A 20056-nucleotide genomic window follows, 5' to 3' on the forward strand; every position below is an offset into this window, starting at 1 on the left:
GACCCGAAGCATACTGCCAAAATAGTTACGAAGCGGCTTAAGGACAACAAAATCAATGTTTTAGAGTGGCCATAACAAAGCCCCGATCTCAATCCCATTGAAAATTTGTGGGCAGATCTGAAAAGGTGTGAAATTAATCTAGAAAATATTTTAAACTTTGTTTTTTAAGGCGAGTTTCACCTCCAACACTCTCGGGACTCTATGGTTAAATGTGTGCACTGTTTTTAAGATGCCTTTTCTTTCAGTCTCAGCTGACTTTGTGCTAATAAGTTTATATTAGAATGCTAATAAACCACAAACCAACATTGGAGAAGATTAAGCAAGAGTAGCAGTGAACGCAGATTCGCTCTGCCTTTGCTCTTTGCACCACCCACTGATATTTAACTCAAGCATTGATGCTATTTCCACCACCTCTGCTTCTCAACAGTCACACAGGAAGAGACCACTTCTCACTTTACACTTCAGTCTGATGTTCAGTCAGTCAGCGGCAAGACAACATGGAGGTCAGAGCTTTCAGCATTGCACTGTGTAAGTACTGGCTCCTTTCCACATTAAAACTTAATTAATAAAGACTTTATTTACAATTAAAAAGCTCATGCATGTGTAAATCTTTTAACATAATTTAGTGAGTGAACTTACATGTAACACTTTTAACTCAAGTATTATTCTTCACCAGCTATGACATTTAATAGTAATTATGCTGAACATCATGAGCAGCTGTAGGAGACGACAAAACTGTTATTGATTTATTTATTTTCTTTGCGTATTCAGTGACTGTGATGATCCTGCTGTGTGCACAGGATCAGGAAGTTGGTGAGTAAATGTTTTGTTGGGCAGTTGTAGAAAAGAGGCAAATTGGTGTGTTTAATCATCACAGGAGTTCCTCTGTTACTTCTCTACTTTAAAATGTTGTAGACGTCGTCCAGCAGTTCACAGGAGTAAATGTCTAAACTGAATTTCTCTGTTTTTCTTTGTCTCAGATGCAGCTTATCTTCATATCTCTCCAAACAGACTGCAGTTCTTTGAATATGAGTCGGTCACTTTTTACTGTGAGGGAGTCTTTTACTGTGATATTGAAGATAAGTCAGTTGCGAAGACGCCCTCGTGTTGCACCACTAGTGACAGAACATTAAGAGGACCAAGCTGCAGCATTGAAAATCTTTATCGAGATGATTCTGGAAAGTATTGGTGTGAGGAAGGAGGAGAGAGAGGAAACATCATCAGCATCAATGTCACTTGTATGTTTGCAGTGAAGCAGTGATATTTTGTGATTATCAACGTGACTTCAAGATAAAATTAAATATGATTGTGTTCTTCAGCTGGTTCTGTGATCCTGGAGAGTCCTGCTCATCCTGTGAACGAGGGAGAAGATGTGACTCTGAGCTGCAGAACGAAAATATCTTCCTCCAACATTGAAGCTGATTTCTATAAAGATGGAGTCCGCAATTCGACAAGCTCCACAGGAAATCTGAGACTCAGAACAGTCTCCATGCTTGATCAAGGACTCTACAAATGTCACATCTCTGAAGTTGGAGAATCACCACAGAGCTGGCTGTCTGTTGGAGGTGAGACACGTGGTTTTTTAGAAAAAATAAGATTCATAAAGTAAGGTTCACGTATGTGTTTACACTCTCAAACAATTCCCATCTCCTTAAGTTTCATCTTTTTCTACCGTTGATACAGAAGATCACGAAGACTCTAATCCTGCTTCCTCTTCCTCCGCAAGCACACCATGGATCATCATCTCTGTCTTATTGATGCTTCTCTTGTTGGTTGTTGGACTACTTCACTTTGGCAGATTTCCCTTTCTCAGAGGTGAAGAACATCAAGTGAACTTTACTCAATGCACTCAATGGTTTTGCTATGTCATAACACAATTCTTCCATGTACACAAAAGTAACAGAGGAGGAGTTCCTCAGAGTTGCTCGGGCCAAAGTTTTTCACATTACAAATGCTTCTGTTGTTTAATAATTTCAGGAAACTCTTTCCAAATTAAATGAACTTCCCTGTTGTGTAACTATTGTTACTTAAGAAATCAATTCTCAGGTTACTTTCCGCCACCACGTTCAAAATATCTTCTTTTTTCACAGATATTTGTTCACAGTCACCGGCAGTGCCTGATTCAGACTCATCAGAGCATCAGACAAGTAGGTTTAACGTTAAGAGATAAAACATTTAGCAGAAAGGATATTATATGTGTGTGTATATGCATATATATATAGTTTTTTTTGTTTTCCAGTCTCTGTACAGGCCAGTGCAACTGAAGCAAGCCCAGCAATGTATGCTAATGTAACAAAGAACAGGAACAAGAAAGGTATTTCTTCTAACTTTATATTATTTTGGCCCAGACCACAGTTAGCATGCTACTCAGCATTTACATTGTTTGGCATGACGGTGCTGATGATAAAAGTCTTGGTGCTGGTGTTAACTTTAGCATCCTGCATAATCAAATCAAATCCATATATTTCAGCTGTGATTGTTTCTCTCTCTCAGATGAAAATGGAGAGTCGTCCGTTTACTACGCTTTGGTCCAGAATGTCGCTCCACAGCTGGGTCAGAATTAAAATAATTCATAACATTGTTAATCCCAATATCTGTTAATGACTTATTGTTCTATTTAAGAAAACACTCATGTAGTAGGGAGTATTTCATTTGTCTTCAAAGCAGCAGAGTCCAGCGTTCCCTCACAGGCCCTAGACCCCGTTGACAGTGCCGTCTACTATTCTACAATTAAGATTGTGAGTCAAATACAGTCTTTTATGTCCTAGTTGCTACACAGTTGTCTTTCTATGAGCACATTCTTGCTGTCCACTCATAGTTGCTGAAAGAAAAGTCTAAAAGAAACTCAAAAACTTTGAGGCATCGAGCTTCTGTTGGTGCAGTGTCTACACATCTTGTATGAATGTCTAATTAGGATTAGCCTGTCTCCAAACACTGATTCTAGTATTATATATACATGTAAACCTGTAAGATGGTGTCATTTAAGTGGGTTAAAGATTTTAAGTCATACTTTGGTTAGTAAAGTAAATTTGTGCAACAACTTCTTTTCTTTATCAAATCTACAACTTCCTTGATATGTGTCTTCTATATCCTGTCTGTTACAGGTTGGTGAGCACTGACTGAAAGGAGGAGCTTCATGATCTTCATGAAAACCAGGAAATGACACAGTTAGGGCCACAGTTGTTGTTGTTGTTGTTGTTGTTGTTGTTGTACAAGCGATAGAAGAAAAAAGAAAAGTTAATATTCTTTTGACCTCAGGTCTGTTTGCTGTGTATCACATTTAAAATACTTTCTGTTCAAAAAAAAAAAAAAAAAAACGTGTTTGACAGCGTGTGTGCTTTAACCAACACATCAGAGAAGTTTCGGTTGATTTTCATCAGGCAGTTTAACCAACTTCATTAGCTTTTTCTGTTCACACAGTTGCTCACCAGTCAAGCGTTGCTTCTGCTGCTGTTTCTAAATGCTCCCGCGGTTAGCTGCATATCTGACGTTGTTGCATTGCTTTTTTAGGTTTGTGGTCAGCAACAAGATGAGAGTTTGTTGTGTTTCACAGATGAGAATAAAAGTCATGTCCTACACGTCAGAGCGTCTGTTTGAGTTTGTTCTGTGGTACAAAATGTCAGTGTTTTCTCACCTGTGTCATAATAATTATAACTATAGCAGAACGTTCCTTGGTTTTCTGAGAGAAATTCATGCACGCCCTCATGAAGTAATCTGTGGTACACTCACGTTCACATTGACAATGGTCTTGAGGGTTATGTCTTTTGAAAGCACAATCGGTCGATCTTCCCATGTTCTGACAGGACAGTCAGAGACGGATCCATTACTCATCTTTTTTCATCTTTTGAATTTCTACAGTCATCAGTAGTTTGAAGATTCTCCAGCCTCGGTCAACAAAAAGGTCATTGCTTGGCCTCACTTCCTGTTTTATTTCTGGTGGGTTTACCCCTCACCTGTGTCTTGTCAACTCTTCTTCCTTGTCTGTGGTTTGCTTGCTCCTCTGGTATTAGTTTCACCGGTCTCTCTTTACTCTGTGTATGTATATATGGTCCGGTCTTATCCCTTATCACTTTTTCTGTGCAGTTAGTACCTGTTGTGCTCTCCTGCTATTGCCTGTGTTCCTTTGCTTCTTGTGTTTTTCAGTGTCCTTTGGTTTTTGGATTACTTTGCTTCTTGTGCTCCAGTAACAATCAATGGGTCATTGAGCTCCCCCTTATGGTGAGGAAAGGTGTAATACAGACTGGCTGGGCCATGTTGAGTTTAATCAAACCACTTATAATGATGCATATTTATCTTTCTGTCTTGCTGGGCCCCCACACTATGTGCCAGAGATTTGGAGGCATGAAGTCTAGTTGTAGGGCTAGTTGGTGAAGAGAGGAGACCACCCCTTTCATCAGAGAGTCTGTCCCTGAAATCATCACATTGACGATGTGTGGATCATCCACATCCTCTGGTGCCCCCACCATGATGACTCCGATGTCCTCTGAACATCTGATGGAGTTTTCAAATACAACATTTACAGTAGCATGGAAAGCTCCATCTGTCAGGCTTTCTGTGATGTCACTGGAGGGGACATCCCTGTCAGAGTTACACCTGACTTCACATAGGCCATAGTGAAAGAGGTCATCAATGAGATTAACTCTTCCACAACTCTGACCACACAAGTTGCTAAAGCGAAGGGAGGACGATCCAAGAGAACCTTGGGTGGAGCTATTTCAACCATGAAGACCTTCCTGTGGCCGTGCACTAAAGAAAAAGGTCAAAGAGACACAAACTGATCATGAGCCTTTCAATGTAGAGCAGAGAACGAGGATCCATCCATCACTGAGTCAGAGGCAGGATTCAACCAGGCTGCAAGTGGTTTTGTTTGCACTCTCCATTATTGCCCTATGTGTGAATTTCCATGGGGATATGAATGGGGGAGCTGTGGAGTAGTGGCAAGAGATACAGCTTGGGACCAGTGTGTCCTATGTTCACTTCCCCCCATGTCCATGACTGAGGCACTTTGAGCTACACAAGTGACTGCTCTGTCCTCCATGGAGGTATACACTACTCAGTGAGTGAACGACTGGATAGGTCAAATGCAGGAAAAAAAAAAAGAAAATTCCCATATGTGATCAATAAGGGAATTATAATTATTATTATGTGGGATCTAACTGCACTTTAGATGGTGGCAATCTGGGCAATTTGAATTAGACCCATATGGGTCCCACTTGTGCCTTAAACAAGGATCTCACTGGGCCATAGGCGGGACCCAGACAGATTGCAGTATGGGTTATCAGTGGGTTTGTCCACAGTTTCCACAGCAGCCCAACCTGTGAATTCCCATACGGGGTATAAGTGGGATCTAACTGGTTTTCAGGTGAGGCTAATCCAGGTTTTTTTAACATCAGATACTTGAAGTCCCCACCCATACATTGAAGTAGCTGGGCCCCTGGGCTGAGCTTTCACATAAACCCAGCCCCCTCTTCTTCTCACTTTACACTTCAGCCTGATGTTCAGTCAGTCAGCGGCAAGACAACATGGAGGTCAGAGCTTTCTGCATCGCGCTGTGTGAGTACTGGCTCCTTTCCAGATTAAAACTTGATGATAAAGACTTTATTTATTATTGAAAAGCTCATGTACGTGAAAGTCTTTGAATGTTATTTAGTGAATGAACTTAAATTTAACACTTTTAACTTGTCAACGTGTTACTCTTTACCAGCTACGACATTTAATAGTTAATATGCTGAACATCTTGAGCAGCTGTAGGAAACGACAAAACTTTTATTGATTCGTCTATTTTCTTTGCGTCTTCAGTGACTGTGATGATCCTGCTGTGTGCACAGGATCAGGAAGTTGGTGAGTAGATGTTTCGTTGGGCAGTTGTAGAAAAGAGGCAAAAATATCTTGAGACTGGTGTGTTTAATCATCACAGGAGTTCCTCTATTACTTTCCTACTTTTAAATGTTGTAGACGTCGTCCAGCAGTTCACAGGAGTAAATGTCTAAACTGAATTTCTCTGTTTTTCTTTGTCTCAGATGCAGCTTTTCTTCGTATCTCTCCAAACAGACAGCAGTTCTTTGAATATGAGTCGGTCACTTTGTACTGTGAGGGAGTCTTTTACTGTGATGTTGAACATAAATTGATTGGAGGGAAGCCCTTGTGTTGCACCACTAATGACAGAACATCAAGAGGGCCTAACTGCACCATTAAAAGAGTCGTTGCAGATGACACTGGAAAGTATTGGTGTGAAGAAGGAGGAGAGAGAAGAAACATCATCAACATCAATGTCGCTTGTATGTTTGGAGTGAGGCAGTGATATCTTGTGATTATCTCAACGTGATTTCAAGATAAATTAAATATGATTGTATTCTTCAGCTGGTTCTGTGATCCTGGAGAGTCCTGCTCGTCCCGTGATGGAGGGAGAAGATGTGACTCTGAGCTGCAGAACCAAAATATCTTCCTCCAACATTGAAGCTGATTTCTATAAAGATGGAGTCCGCAAGTGGAGAAGCTCCACAGGAAATCTGAGACTCAAAACAGTCTCCATGCTTGATCAAGGACTCTACAAATGTCACATCTCTGGAGTTGGAGAATCACCACAGAGCTTGCTGTCTGTTGAAGGTGAGACGCGTCACTTTTACGAAGTTGAATAACGTGTATACATGTGATCTTAGTTCCTGTTACGTTTTTTTATTATTTTTTTTTTATTTCAGCTTTACCATCTTCAACTACACCATATTTTGACAAAGAGATGAGTCTTACCTCCTCCTCCAAGCTTGATGGTAAGAAAATAATCTGAACTACACTGTCTAACTGTTGAATCACTGAACAAATAACCTGGGAACCATCTTGTTGGATCCAAGGCCTTTTGAGAGATAAATGGATTGCTCTTTGCTTCTTTCACTTCTATTTAGTCACAACCACTTTCTGTCTCATAATGTCTTTTCTCTCTGACGAAACTCCCACGGAACATCCTCCCTCCTCAGATTACGGCTGTCACGTTTTCCCCATCCTAAGGACTATGTTCACCATCATCATGGTGGCACTGCTGCTGCTGCTGCTTGGATGTCTTCACTGTGTAATAGTCAGAGTTACAAAACATGACTCATCTCCAACAGAAGAGAGAGCTGTCTGTTATATTAAACAAAAAGATGGCCTGGATGACAACCAACTGGAGAATAAAAGCTAGCTTAGTCGCTGAGATTGTGGAGTTAATATTTTGTCAAGGCTACTTTCACATTTCATCTAGAATTAAGTCCGCTGCTATCAAGCTGCTTCCTATGCTTCTTGACACAGGGTTAGATGCTGTAACTGGATAAGGAAATGAGCGTCTTGCTGAGAAACTTGTCTAACGTGTCTGCAAATGTGTTTTTTAAACCTTTCGCACTGGCCATAACTCTGACATAGGGTGTTTAAAATAAGCACAGCGTCTAAGCGCTTCTATTAATTGATGCTGGTTTGTCGAAAGTGTGTCTCCACCATTTGGTCTCTTCCTCTGTTTGCAATTTTGTAAACTATAAAGAAAAATAAACTAGAAATACGTTAAAAACGATTTAATGTGGTGTTTTTTTCATTTTCATAAGTATTTTTTAAAAAAGTAAAAAAAAAAAAGTTTTTAACCTGTATGGTGCACAGAGGCAGATGGCAGAGTAAGGCAGAAGTGAGGTAAAGACAGATGTAAAAAGAAGGGATGTAAGAGAAAATGAAAATCATGATAGTCATAATTGACCCTTTTTTCAGAAGAAGCTTTAATAGATGAGTGTGGATTCAAGACGGAAGTCTGACAAGTCTCCTTTATTGCAGAAAAACATATATGTTATAATGTTTATGCAAAGCGTTTCAGTTTTTATGCAGTCTTGGCAAGAAATGTTTTGATTTATAAACTATTATCAAAGGCCTTCAAGACTTATTGCCGAGAGCTTGCAAAAGTGGAAATTCTTTGCATAAATTCTTTGCATATACAATATTTACATGTGTGTCCGCAGGAATGGAGGCTTGATTACAATCTGCATTTGGAACTTTGACTATTTATAAAAGGAAGAGACCAGCAGTGATGTGGCAACCAGATAATTCGTTAATACCGAGGATTAGATCTTACAATCCTTTGTGCCAAAATCCCAGGCACAACACATTTAGAGGCCCTGTCCAACTGAAACTAACCAACAAGAAGATATCAGATACCTGGTCTAGTCAACGGCAGTATGCAGCATGTAATTTCAAACCTCATACTTCATACTTTCTCCTGCACCTGGCCATTTGATCCTTGGTTTCTGACCACTGATTTTCTCCCTCTTTGGCTGGCTGGCCTCTCTGTCTGCCTCAGTGCTAGTACCTGCCTCGATGTTAGGGGTGCTGATTTCCTGTGAACTGTGGGTTACTTTCTGTCGCTGGACTTCAACCGAAGACTTTATCATCATCATCAGAAATTTATTTAATAGGATAAACCCCTTGAGAGGAATCCTCTCGTTTTCGAGGGGGTAAATGGTAAATGGCCTTGCTTTTATATAGCGCTTTTCTACCTATTGATACTCAAAGCGCTTTACAGTCAGAGACACATCTACCCATTCGCTCACACAAGCACTCACACATTCACACACCAGTGCCACGCACTGGGAACAACTGGGGGTTCAGTGTCTTGCTCAAGGACACTTCGGCATGTGGCACATTCCGGGGCTCGGACCGCTAACCCTCTGGTTCGTGGACAACCCGCTACCTACTGAGCCACAGCCGCCCTTTACTTTACACACTTCTTAAGAAGTAGCTATCAATGTGGGGTCCCTGTGTTCCCTCTGCCAAGCACTGTTTCCTCCCCTGATGGATTCTGAGGCCCTTTACTGTTGTTACCTTTTGCCAGCCACAAACCTGCTGCTTCTTCCCACCTAGATTTGAACTAGTGGCTTCCAATAACATGCTTTGCCAACTCAGTGTCAAATTTGTTCCAGAGTCAAAAACCGTATTAATCGTGAGAACCGTGAGTCATCTTTCGCCTGTGCTCTCGCTGGCTCTAGGGGTATTTTTTTTTATTTATTTTTTTATCAGTATTCAAGTTTGTAGTGAAGTAGGGTGTAGCCAATGGCTTACTAAAGCCTGGGCTGCTGCCACAATGAGCTGCTAACCCATTTTGGCCCCGGACTGTTCCCTCCTGTCAAAATACATTTTGTCTACAGGGACTATTAATATGAATGAAATTTAATTAGTTGTGGTGATGATAGGAGAAAATAACCTTTGTGCTTTTGTATAATGTGCACAATGACAGAATTTGATGATGTACAGGGTAAACAAAATGACCAAAGGTTGAATTGTGTGTACAATGTCTCCCTTAGTGGGAATCAGTAGTATATTGTAACCAGATTCCCTTTCAAGAGGTAAACATGGCATTTGCTGTCAGCTCTGGGCCTGGATGAACGGAGAAAGAAACAAGCAGCTCGTAGGATGGGGGAGGAGGCGGAGAGAGCCTTGTGTTGGATGTGGAGTAAGCGAGAGGAGGAAAGCTGATGGCCAGTAGTAGACAGTTGGCCAACACTGTCAGACCCTCCAACTGGAGAGAGTTGTGGTTGAGGACCGAAACGCTCTAAAAAGGTTGTATACCATCTGATGATATCTGCTCTTTGCAAACAGCAACAGTTACCTATTAAGGTACCCACATGTGTATGTCACATGTAGTTCCATTACAATATTCAAAATACCTTTTTTTTTTTTTACAGATTTTCTTTCACAGTCACCAGCAGTGCCTGATTCACACTCATCAGACCATCAGACAGGTAGGTTTAACTTTAAGAGATTAAACATTTAACAGAAGTCATATTAAATTTATATTTATTTATTTATTTATTTATTTTTATTTTTTATTTTTTTCCAGTCTCTGTACAGGCCAGTGCAGCTGAAGCAAACCAACCAATGTATGCTACTGTAACAAAGAACAGGAAGATGAAAGTTATTTCCTCTAACCTTATATTTTTTTAGCCCAGACCACAATTAGCATGCCACTCAGCGTCTACACTGTTTGATGTGACGGTGCTGGTGTTTACTTTAGTTAACAATTCTAGGTAAGTTATTAACAAGCCAAAGCTCTAAAGAGACTCTACTACACTTTGGGAAATATGGTTATTGAAATTAAAGCCAAAAGTTGGATGTTAACTGGAACCTGGGGGTGGTTAGCTTATTCATAACATAGCTCTAATTAAAAAGACACACGTGCAGTGGGGATTTCATTTGTCTTCAAAGCAGCAGAGTCCAGTGTTCCCTCACTGATCACGTTGACAAAGATATTTGTCTTCTGTGTCCTATGTGTTACAGGTTGCTAAGTGCTGACTGAATAGAGGAGCTTCATAGTCTAGGTGAAAACCAGGAAGTGACACAGTTAGTGCCCATATTGTTATTGTCATTGGACAAGTTAAAACAGAAAAAAAAAATCTTTTGACCTCAGGTCTGTTTGCTGTGTTACAAATTTAAAATAGTTTCTGTGCAAAAACAAACGTGTGGAGTTTGACAGCGTGTGCGCGTTCACCAACATATCAGAGAAGTTTCGGTTGATTTTCATCAAGCAGTTTAACCAACTTTTTCCATCAGCTTAGTCTGTTCACATCGTTGCTCACCATATGAGCGCTGCTGCTGCTGCTTCTAAATGCTCCGTGGTTAGCTGCATATCTGAAGTTGTTGCATTGCTTTTTTAAGTTTGAGGTCAGCAACAAGACGAGAGTTTCTTGTGTTTCACCAATGAGAATAAAAGTCATGTCCTACACGTCAGAGCGTATCTTTGAGTTTGTTCTGTGGTACAAAATGTCAGCGTTTTCTCACGTGTCATGATAATTATAACTACAGCAGAACGTTCCTCGGTTTTATGAGTGAAATTCATGCACGTCCTTGCAAATAACCTGTGGTACAATCACGTTCACACTGACAATGGTCTTGAGGGCTATGTCTTTTGAAAGCACAATCAGTTGATCTTCTCACGCTCTGACAGGACAGTCAGAGACAGATATAACTGGTTTATAGATTGGGCCCAATGGTTTATTTATATGAGGCTCATGTCGGCCCCACTTATCACTTTAACAAGGATCTCACTAGGTACGACCCAACCAGGCTGTACAGGACTACAAGTGGGTTTGTCCGCACTTTCCATAGTTGCCCCACCCATGAATGCCCATATCAGGTATATATGGAATCTAACTGGACTTTAGATGGTGGCTATTTGGGGAATTTATATAAGACTCACATATGTCCCACTTATGCCTTGAAGGATCTCACTATGTCATAGGCAGAACCCAACCGGGATACAGTACGTTTAAAAGTGGATTTGTCCGCAGTTTCCACAGTGGCTAAACCTATGAATGCCCATATGAGGTATAAGTGGGATCTAACAAGTTTTCAGGTGAGGCCTATCCGGGTTTTTTCATATCAGAAACATGAAGTCCCCACCTATGCACTGAATTATCTGGACCCTTGGGTTGAGCTTTTACATAAATGCAGCCTCCTCTTTTAGCTTCTAACCTGTTTACGGTCAAAATCTACTGGTGTCATGCACTAGCAGCCATCTTCCTGACAGTATGTTAATGCCTGTTTACTTTCCTCTAGCCTGACCTCTATCTAGGTACCATTGTGTGTTGGTCATTGCTTAGCTGCTTTTTTAAAAAACAGGCAAAGGTTTTTAAACTCCTTCAAGAATTCTTAATGTGAACTCTTTCGAAGATGACTCGTAGATTCGCTCTGCCTTCGCTCTTTGTACCACCCACTGATATAAACTAAAACACTGAAGCTATTTCCACCACCTCTGCTTCTCAGAAATCTGCCACACAGGAAGACATCACTTCTCATTTTGCACTTCAGTCTGATGTTCAGTCAGTCAGCAGCAAGACAACATGGAGGTCAGAGCTTTCTGCATCGCACTGTGTGAGTACTGGCTCCTTTCCAGATTAAAACTTAATGATAAAGACTTTATTTACAATTAAAAAGCTCATGCATGTGAAAGTCTTTGAACATTACCTAGTGAGTGAACTTAAATTTAATGCTTCCACCTTAAGTATTGTTCTTCACCAGCTACGACATTTAATAGTAAATATCCTGGACATCACGAGCAGCTGTAGGAGACGACAAAACTTTTATTGATTCATATATTTTCTTCAGTGACTGTGATGATCCTGCTGTGTGCACAGAATCAGGAAGTTGGTGAGTAGATGTTTTGTTGGGCAGTTTTAGAAAAGAGACAAAAATATCTTGAGATTGGTGTGTTTAATCATCACAGGAGTTCCTCTATTACTTTTCTACTTTTAAATGTTGTAGACATCATCCAGCAGTTCACAGGAGTAAATGTCTAAACTGAATTTCTCTGTTTTTCTTTTTCTCAGATACAGCTTTTCTTCGTATCTCTCCAAACAGACTGCAGTTCTTTGAATATGAGTCGGTCACTTTATACTGTGAGGGAGTATTTTACTGTGATGTTGAAAGTTCATCTAAAGGGAGGAAGCCCTCGTGTTGCACCACTAATAACAGAACATCAAGAGGACCTAACTGCACCACTGAAAATCTTTATCGAGTTGACACTGGAAAGTATTGGTGTGAGGAAGGAGGAGAGAGAGGAAACATCATCAACATCAATGTTACTTGTATGTTTGCAGTGAGGGAGTGATATTTTGTGATTATCTCAACGTGATTTCAAGATAGATTAAATATGATTGTGTTCTTCAGCTGATTCTGTGATCCTGGAGAGCCCTACTCATCCTGTGATGGAGGGAGAAGATGTGACTCTGAGCTGCAGAACCAAAATATTTTCCTCCAACATCCCAGCTGATTTCTATAAAGATGGAGTCCGCAAGTGGAGAAGCTCCACAGGAAATCTGAGACTCAAAACAGTCTCCATGCTTGATCAAGGACTCTACAAATGTCACATCTCCGGAGTAGGAGAATCACCACAGAGCTGGCTGTCTGTTGGAGGTGAGACACTTCAATTTTAAAATTGAATAAAGTGCATACAGTTATGATCATAAGTTTACATACAACGGCAGACTTTGTGATTTTTTTGGCCATTTTTCTGAGAATATAAATGATAAGAGAAAAACTTTTTTTTTTCACTCATGTTTCATGATTTGACATTATATTGTCAAACAACTGAATTTACTCTTTTTAAATCATAATGACAACAGAAAGTACCCAAGTGACCCTGATCAAAAGCTTATTTTGGCATGATAACATGCACACAAGCTTACACAAATGAGTTTGAATGGCTACCAAACGTAACCATCCTCACCTGTGATGTGTTTGCTAGTAATCACTGTGTGCGTAGAAAAGGTCAGTCAGTTTCTGTGCTCCTGACAGACCCTTGCATGTTTCACCCAGTGCTGCACTGACATTTCTGAATTCTGAGTCATGGGGAAAGCTAAGGAATTGTTAAAGAATCTGCGGGAAAAGGCAATTGAACTGGACAAAACAGGAAAGGGATAAAAAAAGATATCCAAGGTCCAGCATTTGGAGGAGTCAACAAGGCCTTTGATGAAAGGATAGATAGATAGATAGATAGATAGATAGATAGATAGATAGATACTTTACTGATCCCGAAGGAAATTCAAACATCCAGTAGTACTGGATGCTTGAAAGGTACACCATTCCTACTGTGAAACACAGAGGTGGATCGCTGATGTTTTGGGGATGTGTGAGCTACAAAGGCACAGGAAACTTGGCCAAAATTGATGGCAAGTTGAATGCAGCTTGTTATCAGAAAATACTGGACGAAAATTTGCACTCATCTGCCCGGAAGCTGCGCATAAGACGTACTTGGATGTTCCAACATGACATTGATCCAAAACACAAGGCCAAGTCGACCTGTCATTGGCAGAATAAAATGAAGGTTCTGGAGTGGCCATCTCAGTCTCCTGACCTCTATATCATTGAGCCACTCTGGGGAGTTGTAAAACGTACAGTTCATGCAAGACAGCCCAAGAATTTACAGCAACCGGAGGCTTTTTGCCAAGACGAATGGGCAGCTTTACCATCTGAGAAGATAAAGAAGCTCCTCCACAACTACCACAAAAGACTTCAAGCTGTCATTGATGTTAAAGGGGGTAATACACGGTACACGGTATTAGAACAGAATAGAATAGAAATAGAATAGAAAGCCTTTATTGTCATTATACACAGTACAATGAGATTTAAGCAGCTCCTTAAAAGTGCACCCAGCGCAATATAAATACGTAAATAAAAGAAACTATAACTATCAAACACCTACTACGGTACACAGACAGACAAATAAAAACAGAGGTAGTGTAGAGGCAATTTCAGTGCAAATAATTATGTCAGTTTTTTTCAGTGCAAGTTTGAGTTCAGTATGGTGACAGCTTTGGGGAAGAACCTGTCCCTGAGTCTATTTGTTCTGGTGGATATGGACCTGTAACGCCTGCTAGAAGGCAACAGGTTGAAGAGATGGAAACCGGGGTGAGTATTGTCCTTTAGAATGTTCCTGGCCCTGCTGAGACAGCGGGAGTTGTAGATGGAGGTTATGGAAGGCAAAGGGCAGCCGATGATTTTTTGTGCTGTGTTGGTCACCCTCTGCAGCCTCTTCCTGTCAGCCTCTGTGCAGCTGGAGTGCCACACTGACACAGCATAGGTCAGCAGGCTCTCGATGGTGGCACGATAGAAGGTCACCAGCAAGCTTGTGTGTAGTTGCTGCTTCCCGAGCACCCTCAGGAAGTGTAGTCGCTGCTGGGCCTTTTTAACCATAGCTGAGGTGTTGACTGACCAGGAGAGGTCTGCAGAGATGTGGACCCCGAGGAATTTGAAGGACTCCACTCGCTCCACACGTTTGCCGTAGATGTACAGGGGGGCAGGGGCGGCTCTGTTCCGCCGGAAGTCCAGGATGAGTTCCTTAGTCTTGGTGATATTCAATGCCAGGTTGTTAGATGCACACCACTCACCAAGTTTCAGGACCTCATCTCTGTATGCCGCCTCGTTCCCCCCTGTTATCAGCCCCACCACCATTGTGTCATCAGCGAATTTAAGATATTATTAAGTATATTATTATATTATTATTATTAATATTAAAAACCAGGGTATGTAAACTTTTGATCAGGGTCACTTGGATATTTTCCATTGTCATTATGATTTAATAAAGGGTAAACACAGTTCTTTGACAATATATGGCTTCACCTAACCACTAACCATGGGTGGAAGAAAAGCTTTTGTGTTATCATTCATATTCTCTGAAAAATGGCCAAGAAATCATAAATTCGTCCAGGGTATGTAAACTTATGATCACAACTGTATGTGATTTTTTTTTTTTTTAGCTTCCGTGTCTTCAAACACACCATATTTTGACAAAGAGATGAGTCGTACCTCCTCCTCCAAGCATGATGGTAAGAAAACCTAATCTGAACTACACTAATTGTTAAATCACTAAACAAATAACCTGGGAACTGTCCTGTTGGATGCATGGCCTTTTGAGAGATAAATAGATTGCTCTTTGCTTCTTTCACTTCTATTTAGTCACAACCACTTTATCAACCACCATGTCTCATTATGTTTTTTCTCTCTGCCGAAATTTCCCACGGGACATCATCCATCCTCAGATCACCACTGTCACGTTTACCCCATCCTAAGGACCGTGTTCACCATCATCATGGTGGCGCTGCTGCTGCTGCTGCTCGGATGTCTTCACTGTGTGATAGTCAGAGTTATAAAACATGACTCATCTCCAACAAAATTGAGAGCTTCCTGTTACATTAAAGAAAAAGATGGCCTGGATGACAACCAACAGGAGAATAAAAGCTAGCTTAAACGCTGAGATCGTGGAGTTAATATTACATCATGCCTAGTCTCATATTTCATCTTGAATTAAGCCCGCTGCCATCAAGCTGCTTTCTATGCTTCTAGACACAGGGTTAGAAACTAACTGGATCAGGAAATCTGAGGTCCTGCTGAGAAACTTGTCTCACGTGTCTGCAAATGTGGTTTTTAAACCTTTCGCACTGGCCATAACTCTGACACATGGTGTTTAAAATAACCACAGTGTCTGAGCGCTTTTATTAATTCATGCTGCTTTGTAGAAACGTGTGTCAGCACCATTTGGTGTCTTCCACTGTTTGCAATCTTGTAAAATCTAAAGAAAAATAAACTTGCAATAACATGCTGTTCTTTAAAGTGGTTGTTTTTCATTTTCTTCCAAATTTCTTTTGTGTTCTTTTTTGAGTATTTTTTTAAAAAATGTTTTTAACCTGAATGATACCAGCAGATAAAAGAGTAAGATGAGAGAGTAAGGCAGAAGTGAGGTTAAGACAGATGTAAATAGCATGTATGTAAGAGAAAATGAAAATCAATTAATTTGAGCATTTTATTTCAAAAGAAGCTTTTATAGATGAGTCTAGACTGAAGATGGAAGTCTGACAAGTCTCCATTACTGCAGAAACACTTTTCATTCATTCGTTCATTTTCTGTACTCGCTTATTCCTGTTAAGGGTCCCGGGGGTCTACTGGAGCCTATCCCAGCTGTAATCGGGCGAGACAGGTTGCCAGTCTATCACAGGGCTAACACAGAGAGACAGAAAACCATTCACACTCACACACACTTAAAAAAATGTTTTTAAGGATAGCCACTGGAGGACACTGTTGATGCATCTTTCTGTGGAACAATTATTTAAATTTAGGTCTAGATTGTCTAAACTTTATCATACAAAGATTAAAATCATCTCATTGTGATCCTATGTACTTCCTGAAAAACAACATATGACTTACCAGATGACTACAATTTTGATTGACATAGTATCAAACTTTACAGAGAAGGGAAGACCAGGATTTTACACTGGGAAGTAAGGAATTTACGACCCTGGGGCCTCATGTACGAAGGTTGTGTGCGTACAAAAATGTTCCATCATACGGAAAAGTTCAGATGTATCAAGAGTAAAATGTCCGCTAACTTATGCCAACGCCATGGCTACGTGCACGATGTTGATGTTGATCCTTTGGCGACACTTAGAGGTGATACTGGGAAACTGTCATAAATGTGAAAACTATTACTCTGACCGTTTGGAACTGTGCCGGTCGACCCTGAGCAGAGCCATGCAAGCCGTGTGGGACTGAATTATCCTCCTTTCAGCCAGGTATATCAAATTCCCATACAATGCATCTGAACAGGTGAACATTAAAGCGCAATTTGCAGCGAGAGTCAGTTTTCCAAATGTAATCGGAGCTATCGACTGCACACACATTGATATAAAAGCTCCATCACATGATGAATTCGTAAATGTCAACAGGAAAAATTGTCATTCAATCAATGTACAGATCATATGTGATGCACAAATGCAATTAACCAACATTATGCCAGGACAGCTGCCAAAGAGTACATTTTTGTGCGCTTCCAATCCAAAGGAGTGCAAGTTCGGTCCGTGTAGCCGATAGTAAGTTGGACCTGTTCCCAGTGAGGGTTGGACTCCGCCAGGGCTACCCTTTGTCATGGTTCTGTTCATAATTTTTATGGACAGAATTTCTAGGGGAGGGGAGGGTGTTGGGTTCGGTGATCGGAGGATCTCGTCCCTTGCTTTTGGCGGATGACGTGGTCCTCTTAGTTTCATCGAACAACGACCTCTATCTCTTGCTGGGGCGGTTCGTAGCGTGAGTGTGCAGCGGCTTGGATGGAGATCAGCACCTCCAAGTCTGAGGCCATGGTCCTCAGTCAGAAAAGGGTGGATTGACCACTCCTGGTCGGGGAGGAGGTCCTGCCTCAAGTGGAGAAGTTCAAGTATCTCGGGGTCTTGTTCACGAGTGAGGGTAGGAGGGAGTGGGAGATCGACAGGCGGATCGGAGCGGCATCTGCAGTAATGTGGATGCTTAACCGGTCTGTCATAATGACGAGAGAGCTAAGCCGAAAGGTGAAGCTCTCAATTTACCGGTAGATCTATGCTCCAACTATCACCTATGGTCATAAACTTTGGGTAATGACTGAAAGAATAAGATCGCGCATACAAGCGGCCACTTGGTTAGGCTGCTTGTATACGCTTGTATTGACTACAAGCCTGGGTGACCTCTGTGCATGATATTGATGTATTCTTGCTGCAGGGAGTGTGGAATGACAGTTCTTTGACCCTTAACAACAATGCCATCCTCCATTGCTAACTCGTCTCTGTAGGGGAAGAAAGGACGAATGGGGAGTGGAAGCTCTTTGTGGTGATCATTGTCAGGCCAAGCCTGTTGAATGACAGTGTTGCGAGTCTGTAAGACTTGGCCTTGTGCTGTGTGGGCCCATAGCTCCTCTAGCCTGCTAGTTGAGATGTGGCTGACTGACATTACGTCAAATGTGTCACCTGTAACTGACGCTATGGAAGCACCTATGTCTGGGGACCGTGACAGGGTGTCGGCTAGGTACATGTGCTTACCCTTCTTGTATACCAGTGTGATGTCATAGGCTTGTAACTGCAGCAGCATTCTTTGCAGACGGGCATGACCTGCGTGGATCGGCTTCTTTAAGATTGTGACGAGAGGTTGGTGGTCAGTTTTGACGACTGTTGCCTTCCCATAGATATAGTCTCTGAACTTGGTGCATGCAAACACTACCACCAACAGCTCCTTCTCAATCTGAGCATAACGGGTTTCTGTGTCTGTGAGTGTAGGAGACACGTAAGCCTCCAGCCTCTCATCCTGTAGACATGCAGGTCCAAGGTGGTAACGTGATGCATCACAAGTCCATGCAGTGTCTCTGTGTGTGAGCTGTCTCAGAGGTGCTGCAAGCTCACTGAGTTTTGGGATAAACTTCCCAAGATAGTTCACCATGCCGAGGAATCCCTCTGGGACTGGCATTTTTGTAATCGCCTCTGTCTTTGCCCTTGAAGCCCTCTTTTGTCAACACATGACGCATGAAGCAGACCTAGTCAGGGGTCAAGCGTTTAATCTGAGTCTTATCTCTCGTGCAAAACCGTATGGCGTTTGACAGCGTGTGTATTTACACACATCAGAGAAGTTTCGGTTGATTTTCATCAGACAGTTTTAACCAACTTGTTCCATCAGCTTTGTCTGTTCACACAGTTGCTCACCATATGAGTGTTGCTGCTGCTTCTAAAAACGTGTCATGGTTGACTGTGTATGTGAAGTTGTTGCATTGCTTTTTTAAGTTTGAGGTCAGCAGCGAGGCGAGAGTTTCTTGTGTTTCAAAGATGAGAATAAAAGTCATGTCCTACACGTCAGAGCGTCTGTTTGAGTTTGTTCTGTGGTACAAAATGTCAGTGTTTTATCACGTGTGTCATGATAATTATAACTATAGCAGAACGTTCCTCGGTTTTATGAGTGAAATAACCTGTGGTACAAACACTTTCACACTGACAGTGGTCTTGAGGGTTATGTCTTTTGTAAGTGCAATCAGTCGATCTTCCTACACTCTGACAGGAAATTCAGAGACAGATCCATTACTCTGAATTCTTCTTCTAGAATTTGCAGGGTCATCAGTAGTTTGAAGACGCTACAGTCTCAGTCAACGAAAAGGTCATTCCTTGACCTCACTTCCTGTTTTATTTCTAGTGGGTTTACTTCAAGACACCTCAAGACACCTCACCTGCGTCTTGTCAACCCTTCTTGTTTGTGGTTTGCTTGCTCCTCCATTATTAGTTTCACCTCATTACTCATTGTGTACGTATATAGAGTCCTGTCTTAGCCCTTGTCAGTTTGTTTGTCCACTTACTGTAGAAATACCTGTTGTGCTCTCATGCTATTCCCTGTGTCACTTTGCTGCTTGTGTTTCTCAGCGTCCTTTAGTTTTTGGATGACTTTGCTTTTTCAGCTGCAGTTACTATGAATACAACAATAACAACAAAAACAAAAATGGACCTTCTGTTGGACTTCCTGCCATGTCGTTGCAATGCCTGTTATTCTCCATAACACAAATATTCACTAAGGTTTTGTTTTTTCCTCCCCTTCTTCCCCACTACATGTTGTGACAATCTGAGTAGCAACTCAAAAGTCCGGGTTATTGAGCTCCCCCTTGTGGGGAGTTTATTCAAACCACTTATAATGATTAATATTTATCATTCTGTCTTGCTGGGGACCCACACTATATAGAGCTGTTTTGATGAAGAGAGGAGACCACCGCTTTAATCAGAGAGTC

The 20056-nt window shown here is 41.3% G+C and overlaps 2 protein-coding genes and 1 pseudogene across 3 annotated transcripts in view; all 3 read left to right on the top strand.

The window, feature by feature from the left end:
• Positions 1 to 497: 497 nt before the first annotated feature.
• On the top strand, positions 498 to 3190 carry LOC311499449 (uncharacterized protein; the record flags this gene model as incomplete). The annotated part of the gene is made up of 7 exons (XM_084560426.1): positions 498 to 528; positions 772 to 813; positions 981 to 1238; positions 1320 to 1577; positions 1684 to 1815; positions 2091 to 2147; positions 2240 to 3190. The coding sequence occupies 7 exons, from the start codon at positions 498 to 500 to the stop codon at positions 2599 to 2601; spliced, it is 1140 nt and encodes a 379-aa protein (XP_084416552.1). The 3' UTR covers positions 2602 to 3190.
• Positions 3191 to 5807: 2617 nt separating this feature from the next.
• On the top strand, positions 5808 to 10289 carry LOC311492464 (Fc receptor-like protein 1; the record flags this gene model as incomplete). The annotated part of the gene is made up of 5 exons (XM_084550757.1): positions 5808 to 5841; positions 6021 to 6278; positions 6361 to 6606; positions 6699 to 6767; positions 10282 to 10289. The coding sequence occupies 5 exons, from the start codon at positions 5808 to 5810 to the stop codon at positions 10287 to 10289; spliced, it is 615 nt and encodes a 204-aa protein (XP_084406883.1).
• Positions 10290 to 11843: 1554 nt separating this feature from the next.
• LOC311492476 (high affinity immunoglobulin gamma Fc receptor I-like) overlaps positions 11844 to 20056 on the top strand; it is a 76043-nt pseudogene continuing 67830 nt past the window's right edge. Inside the window, exons 1-2 of the transcript in view lie at positions 11844 to 11874; positions 12109 to 12150. The product of the transcript in view is annotated as a high affinity immunoglobulin gamma Fc receptor I-like (transcript). The remainder of the gene's footprint in view (positions 11875 to 12108; positions 12151 to 20056) is intronic.

The sequence above is a fragment of the Chelon labrosus genome (assembly GCF_963514085.1).
Source record: "Chelon labrosus genome assembly, chromosome: 1".
In the NCBI taxonomy this organism is placed as follows: domain Eukaryota; kingdom Metazoa; phylum Chordata; class Actinopteri; order Mugiliformes; family Mugilidae; genus Chelon; species Chelon labrosus.